At 36.1% G+C, this 7,930-nt stretch overlaps 1 protein-coding gene across 1 annotated transcript; it reads right to left on the minus strand.

Annotated features, from left to right (window-relative positions):
• Window positions 1–2,774: 2,774 nt before the first annotated feature.
• LOC108378964 (trypsin I-P1-like) lies at window positions 2,775–4,291 on the minus strand. Its single transcript, XM_017635274.1, has 4 exons — window positions 4,222–4,291; window positions 3,924–4,131; window positions 3,300–3,582; window positions 2,775–3,236 (listed from the first exon to the last, which is right to left on the minus strand). Exons 1-4 carry the CDS (start codon window positions 4,289–4,291, stop codon window positions 2,775–2,777), a joined length of 1,023 nt encoding a protein of 340 aa, XP_017490763.1.
• Window positions 4,292–7,930: the final 3,639 nt, after the last annotated feature.

Consider the following 7,930-nt stretch of genomic DNA (forward strand, 5'->3'; position numbering starts at 1 on the left):
TTAAACTTTCACTTCCGGTGTGGTATAACAAAAAAATAAATAAATTTGGAAAAAGTGATCTCATTTTAAGAAGCAAGAAATTTTCTCACCAAATCGCGAAGTTTCTTTTTTTTAATTTTTTTTTTCCATACGAAAAAATGCTTTAGAAAAACCCTAATTTTAATTTTTAGTATTCCTTGGAAGCCCATAACTCGAAAAGTAACNAGAAGGGTGATGCTTTAGAAATCCTTCATACTTTGTAGCTTTAACAAACTGCGAGAAACAAAAAAAAATTGGTCGAAGTTTCTCAAATTTTGTAATTAAACTTTCACTTCCGGTGTGGTATAACAAAAAAATAAATAAATTTGGAAAAAGTGATCTCATTTTAAGAAGCAAGAAATTTTCTCACCAAATCGCGAAGTTTCTTTTTTTTAATTTTTTTTTTCCATACGAAAAAATGCTTTAGAAAAACCCTAATTTTAATTTTTAGTATTCCTTGGAAGCCCATAACTCGAAAAGTAACCGTCATACAAAGAAAAAAATATGCACACAGTTTCATATTTCACACAGCTACAATTTTTCCCTGCCCGCTTGACGCGAAATGCCCCAAATACTTAATTTCAGAAAACGAAAATGTACCTACTCGTTAAAGTAAAAAATGGTAGAATTAAAAAACATTCCTACATATGTATGTATAGTGTATATTTTATGATTCGCGAAAATCTGCAAGCAATTAAAATATAATAGCCAAACTTCAAGACAATTTGATAGAGAATGTCGGTTAAACATTAAAGCAAGGAGTGTGTTGATAGCAAAAATTCTGTATACATATACATACATACATATGAACATGCATACATACTAGATAATTTATTTACTACTAATTGTCATCATTATCTGATTTCATCTTTATTGCCGTGTCAATTTGTTTACAAATTCAAATGACAACTTATATAACTGTCAACAACAAAGCTTTATCACTAATCATTTACATACACATTAAATATGCAACACATTTGTAAACATAAATAGTGCATATGTATGCATGTGTGTATGTACGAAAAGGGTATTCCACATTGATGTTTCTATCTAAATAAATGTTGTTTGACATTAGGGGTATTCTCGCAGTCTTGCATAGCCTTTGCACGGTGCACCGATTGCACGGTTTACCGGTTTGCGAGAATACCCCTATTATCCTTCCCCGCTCGTGATTTGGACTGGTCATTACGCATCACTCCCTTGGGAAGAACTACATAAATAGTTTTACGCCTGAGCGATGTTGGATCTTATGAACATTAGACCGTACCACCTTACAAACAAACAAAAAAGTTCGCCATACACCCTGAGTCTAAGGTATTTTTGCAAGATGATTTCGAATAAAAACATTTTTGCCAAACCTAGAAATCAACATTATAGATTTTTCGGTGACACATGCGTTTGACAATAAAAAAAAATTTAATTGTTCTACTAAAATAATCAACAAACTTCGACACTACTATACTGGAATTAGGGTGATAAAAACTGAGGTTTGGTGGGTGTATACTAGAACGGGGTACTTGAGGTCAATGAATGGGAAACTGGCCGTAAGTCGGTGAGTCACGGATTAGCTTCGGGGTCGGTAAAGAAGAGTTGGATAAGGAAGGTCTCCTTTTCGCCCCTTTCACGCTGGATACCTCATATACATATAAGAGGAAATATTGGACTGTTAAGTGGGGAGAGGGGAATGACTAGGCGGGAGCGTGATGGCCTCTGACGATTGTGCAGGTGGGTACGGAATGAGTGAGTCGCAAGAACCACCCCATAGTCCGTCGAGCTAGCTCTTACTTAAACACAAGCATACCCAGGCGGCTCTGTACGTGCGGGAAGAGGATGTGGGGGCAGAAATGGAGGCGTTCGTCTTGGCTGAGCGTTTTCACGCATATGGTAACAAATTTTAGACTTTTAGTCTTAACTTTTAAGATCGGTCACGCCCATATTGCAATATTGCAGGTGGCAACCCTTTTAAAAATAGTTTTCACGCTAAGCTTTCTTTAACCACTTTATCGTCGGTGATACTCTAAAACGGTCTAAGTCACTTATTAGCTATGGTGTTTAATTGATCTGTTATCTGTATCTTGTCGCTTCTGGCAATCGTTCATCTTCATCAGGCAAAGGTAGACAGTCTTGTCATTCGTTTATTAGGGTGTAACAAAGAGACCATCTAAGTGTCAAGGGTACTAATAGACATAGACCGTTTTTCAGTATTACCGACGTTATTTTGATACTCGTATTGCAACATTTAATTTAGCTTATCAATTTAGTTGAATTTAATTCTTTAAACAGGTGGCAGGCCTCTTCCAAAATATTTACAAAACTAAGGTTTCTTAAGCTCTAAGTTTTGATACCCCTATTTAAAGAATATGTTATTTAGTTTATCAATTTAATTGAACTAAATTTTTCAAATAGGTGGAAATCCTGTTTTCCAAACTCCCACTTTACTTTGACGCCCATATTGCAAAATTTCATTTACCTTATCAATTGAATTGATTTAAATTTTTAAAACATGTGGCAACCCTCTTCAAAAATATCCAAACTAGGCTTTCTTAAACCTTAAACAGCTTGATACCAAAATTATAATAACTCTCTATTTTTTGTACCATCCAAAATTTATAACAAACAAATTAAAATTAAGAATTATTCAAATCGGTCAAGCCGTTTTCGAGTTTTTGCAACGATCCACGACTTAAAACTGCAATTTTTAACTTACTATTTATTTACTTTTTAATTTAAGTAGCTTCAATACACAAAACTCATTTTCAAGCCCAAACGAATAGGAGCCAAAGAGCAAATGTCAAGTTTACAATGCACCGCGCGCCAGCAGCATTACTCCCAACGACACCACCGTAGCTAATCGGCAAAGAACCAGCATTGCCATCATCACCCAAACCAGCATCACCGTAGACACCATCATCACCGTGGCCTTCGACATCATCCACTAACTTCGTTTCATTGTGTATCCACTCTGCGTAGCTGGCCACATCAGCATACACGCCAGGATAGCCGGGTTGCGCACAGCCCACACCAAACGACACCACACCCACCAGCTTGCCATCGCATGCCAATGGGCCGCCAGAATCGCCAACACAAGCATCGCGTCCGCCAGCCATGTAACCTGCACAAATCATGCCGTCGCCTATGAATTCGCCGTAATTAATAGCGCACTGACTTCTATTCACAATGGCCACATCAACCACCATCAATTGCGGTGCAAAACCACCCTAGAAAGAGTTGAGGTAATTAATAATTATTCGATACACAATTTCATTCAATTCTTTTCCCACATCTTCGGTTCTACCCCAACCGGACACTTGACAGATGCTGCCAGCAGTCATATTTCGCTCATCGTTTAGTGGTATTGAGTAGGCGCGTTTGAAATCTGTCGTTACGCTAGCGTTCAAATGCAACAGTGCCACGTCAGCTTCGTATGTGGTCGCATTGAAGTTGCGGTGCACAGAAATCTTAGCCACACCAAAAATCAAAGTATTTGCATCACGCTGATAACGATTCAAATTTCCCATTACCACAGTGTAAGCGCTGGCATTGCGAAAACGTTTTGCGCCGGCACTAAAATTAGATAAAGGATGTTTGAGTTTAGAAATTTGATTGAATTCATGGGCTGCATGTCTGGGAGGAAAATCCAATAATTCGCCTTCTTCTTCTTCGTCGTCTTCTGTTAAACTCACCTCCATATGCAATGACCGGCCGTGAGTACGGTTCTGGGTGAGATAAGTGAACCGCCGCATATGTGACCAGCGCCAAAGAACCAATCACTTGCGGCCAAACGCACCGACACCTGATGTCGCGTCCCTTCCCATTTCGCCTCAGTGCCATTGATNCAGATAAAGGATGTTAGAGTTTAATAATTCGCCTTCTTCTTCTTCTTGGTCTTCTTCTTTTAAACTCACCTCCATATGCAATGACCGGCCGTGAGTACGGTTCTGGGTGCGATAAGTGAACCGCCGCATATGTGACCAGCGCCAAAGAACCAATCACTTGCGGCCAAACGTACCGACACCTGATGTCGCGTCCCTTCCCATTTCGCCTCAGTGCCATTGATTATTTTCGGCGCATTCTTGTGTTGATTATCAAGTGGATTACTCAAGTGGCCAAGCACTTAGATGGCATGAAAAAATTATAGTTTTTTTTTTTTAATATAATAATTATCTTAGAAAAATTTCGCTTTCTGACCGTAAATATGCTTACTTGTATTTTGCGCCACATGAAATGACACACAGCAATAAAATAGAAACCAGAAAAGTCCTTGAAAATCCATGCTTTAGTCTAAACTCCAACTAATTTCCAACGAATTTTTTTATTAGGCCAATAAAACTGTATATAGGTAGGAGTATTAGTCAATAAGCAACGCGTCAATTCAACAGCAATTCAAGTGCTACTATTGATATCGCTACTGAGATAGGAATATATAAAATGCAATAAGCGTACGGAAGTTCGCACTAACATAGTCGTTCATTTCTCGAAGAGGGGGCTTCTAATTAATCATGCCATGGTAGCTGTAATATAAGAGTGGTTTTACACAGCCCATTGTGGCGGCACCTTTCTTTTGCGGTTCGCTAATTACATGTGCATATAAACATAGGTACATCTCAAAATCCGGTTGTTCGCTGAGTTTAGGACCCGCAACGTAACACGAAATTCCAACGAAACCAAAGAAAGTAGTTTAGATGAAACCAAGCGAGCATACACTTTGAATTTCAGGATCCTTAATAGAGAAGCTGTCTCGGGATGTTTAAGACGTCATCTGATCTGTGCGCACCGCCGCTGACTATCATTTGCTGGCCAAAAGTCGAGAAGTAACCAAATTGATTTGAAACTTCGTATTCGTGAGTTTTTGAGGTCGCTGATGTCGAATATGATGTCAGATTTTTTAAATTCAAAATGGCGGATCCAATATGGCGACCGAATTTTATAATTTTTTCCTTTTCACCAAAAGCTAATATATGAACGGGGTTTTCGAGATCGCTGATTTCGATTCCGATGTAGGATTTTTGAGATTCAAAATGGTGGAACCAATATGGCTACCAAATTTTATCATTTTTTTCCTTTTCACCAAAAACTTTTAAAAAAAAAAATTTTGAGCATTGTACGACGATTTTTTTTTTTACCAAGTCTAAGCGGTTGAAGTTATAGCAGCNTTCAATTTTTTAAATTCAAAATGGCGGATCCAATATGGGAAACAAATTTTATCTTGTTTTCCTTTTCACCAAAAAATTGGCGAATTTTTCATTGGATCCATTTTTAAGGACTTTTCTTAGCTTATGTGCATTCATGGGATCTTTACAAACTGTTCTCAAAGTAACAGCTAAACTCACTTGGCCTCTTTTAGTAGTAGCTGTGGAAGTAGCACGAAGCATTAAGTCTACATTATTTTCCTGATTTTCTGCTAACTCCGCAGCATCTATTTGTCAATGTTATTGTGGCATATTAACATTTTATTTGTAATATTTTTTTGAGCATTTTACGACGATTTTTTTTTTTACCAAGTCTAAGCGGTTGAAGTTATAGCAGCTTGTCTTCTTTGGGACCGGTCCTATTTTTGAATATAAGCAAGAGGTTTGCGGCCCATTTTCGATGTTGATGGAATCAGATTTTCTTATTATTGTTTTTGTTTGAAGCCATTTCGTATTTTGAATTAAAAAATATTCGCCCACAAACTCTAAATTGAACCGTTTCAATGTCCACGATGTTTGAAGACCGCCAAATGAAGCCAATTTTTTATAGCTCCGCTTAAAGTGAGATAAATATTATTACACAAATTATTGTTCATTTTGAAAAGGAGTTTAATTTTTACGTAGCAAGCTTTGCTAAAGATTTTTTTTGTTAATCACACAAATATTAACTTTGTTATTCATTTCCCTTCCTTTTCTTTTGATAACTTTATTACTCGAAGAAATATTTCAATTCGAACTACAAGAACTCTGACTACTAAAGAAAAAAATATGTAAGTTTATCGATTTATCGATACTTCAAAAAATGACTTTTGGCCAACAAATAGCAGTTCCCAGACCATAGTAGAGTGTTTCGAATATGTGGAGCCAGGTTGAAAAAAGTCATGGTGCAGTTGATAAAAAGAACAGACCTGTTTGGCATAGAGAGGGAATTGTAAAAGTCATAAAAATTAAAAGTCACTGACTGATTTTTATTGATGACTTATAGGTAACTGTTAACTTAGACATATAATATAAAAATCAAACATAACTGTTACTTGCAGATTATTTAGATAAAGATCCAAAATGTGATGGATTTATAAAATAAAAATCAAAAATAATTGTTATTTTTTTTAATTTTGTATAACAATGTAAAAATGTAAATTTTCCAATTTAATTCTCGATGAAAAAAGGAATCGATTGGTATGTATCACTTAGTTGTAGAACATATCCTTCATAGTGAATCTTTCAATGACAGTTTTCATCAATAACAGTTATGTTCGGTCCCTGATCCTCACCTCTGGTATGCAAAGAGCAGGTGGAGAAACGACTGTCGTGCTTTGTTGGCATTGCCAAAATCGGTTAGACGGTTACAAGAGAAACTTTGGAGCTATCCGAGCTAGCGGGATACAAATGAGTCGGTAAGTATCAAAACTGTCTAAGTCCACTGACGAATTTTTTACAAATTCTTAGAGGAATACACACTAACGTTTTATTCAAAGGAGACTAAGTCCTACCGTAATTGTAAATCAAAATTGCTTAAGTCTATTCCAGCCAATCATACTGTGCTCTGCTACTGCAGATTGTGACATATAAGTCGATACATATCAAGGCACATTAAACAGGTAGTATCAGTAGAGCAAAAACAACATTTGCGTGTATTTTGTTGTTGCTTCTGGTATCGAATGTGTCAAAAACTGTTCTGAATTTTTTCTTCTAAATCAAAGCGTGCCATGTGAAATACAAAAAATTATAAAAAATAAAAAATTGAAATTGGAAAAAATAAAAATTGATGCAACTTTCTTTCCTAGTAAATTTGTTTGCTTCTCGAAGCATTGATCCATCCTTTGCAAGGCCCAGTAATCAGCGGTCGTGCTGCCGAGTTGGGCGAACGTTCCAAAAGCTGCTATTCAATCGCTTGTTTTGTATGGAAAAAGGTTTCACAAGCAAATGGATTTTAACAATTCAGAATTTTTGTGAGAAAAAATTAAAAATATTTGACATTTTCGAGACCAAATAATTTGAAAATAAATCAAATCTTCTGCTCTACTGATACTACCTGTTCAATGTACCTTGATACATATCAAACCAGCCTAAGTTCACCATAAAAAAATTTGGGAAATTTTTATTCAAAACTAATTAAGTCCATATGGTATTTTTCAAAAGTGCTTAAGTCCAACATAAGGACTTCTTTATTTTGAATGTGGCTTAAGTTTCCATGGTTTTTCTTCGCGAAATTCTTATATGTAGCGACTCAAATAATGTCTTTATAAAAACACTCAACCCTATTATTTTCGGATTTTCAGGTTCCGAATGCAAGGGAAAAGGGCTTTGAACCCGAGAACCCACCGCGAATCCGCCAGTGATACATTTCATTTTTTTTTTGTGGTTGTATCTACTTTCCCAGGCCAATTTCAGTCGTTTATCAGAGACAAAAACAAAAAGAGTAGTTAATGATTAGATAAAAATTCAAATCAAATTATTGACCAAGCTGCTGTGTTTCGCACAACACACACACACACACATTCAGCTACATGCAAATGATTAAAAAAAATATGTCCAAGATAAAAAAATTACTTTAAAATAGTAACTATTTTAATAATACATAGCAAGTAATTTTATTCTTTATTATTTTTATTTTAACGCGCACCTTTTGCTTGAAATTAGTACGCGTGATCAATGAGATTTTCCAATATAACGAAGTTCTCTGCTTGATACACATGTACATATGTATGTCACTGATGGTA

Source organism: Rhagoletis zephyria, unplaced genomic scaffold, assembly GCF_001687245.7.
Source record: "Rhagoletis zephyria isolate East Lansing unplaced genomic scaffold, Rhagoletis_zephyria_1.1 Rzeph_scaffold_15326, whole genome shotgun sequence".
Taxonomy (NCBI): domain Eukaryota; kingdom Metazoa; phylum Arthropoda; class Insecta; order Diptera; family Tephritidae; genus Rhagoletis; species Rhagoletis zephyria.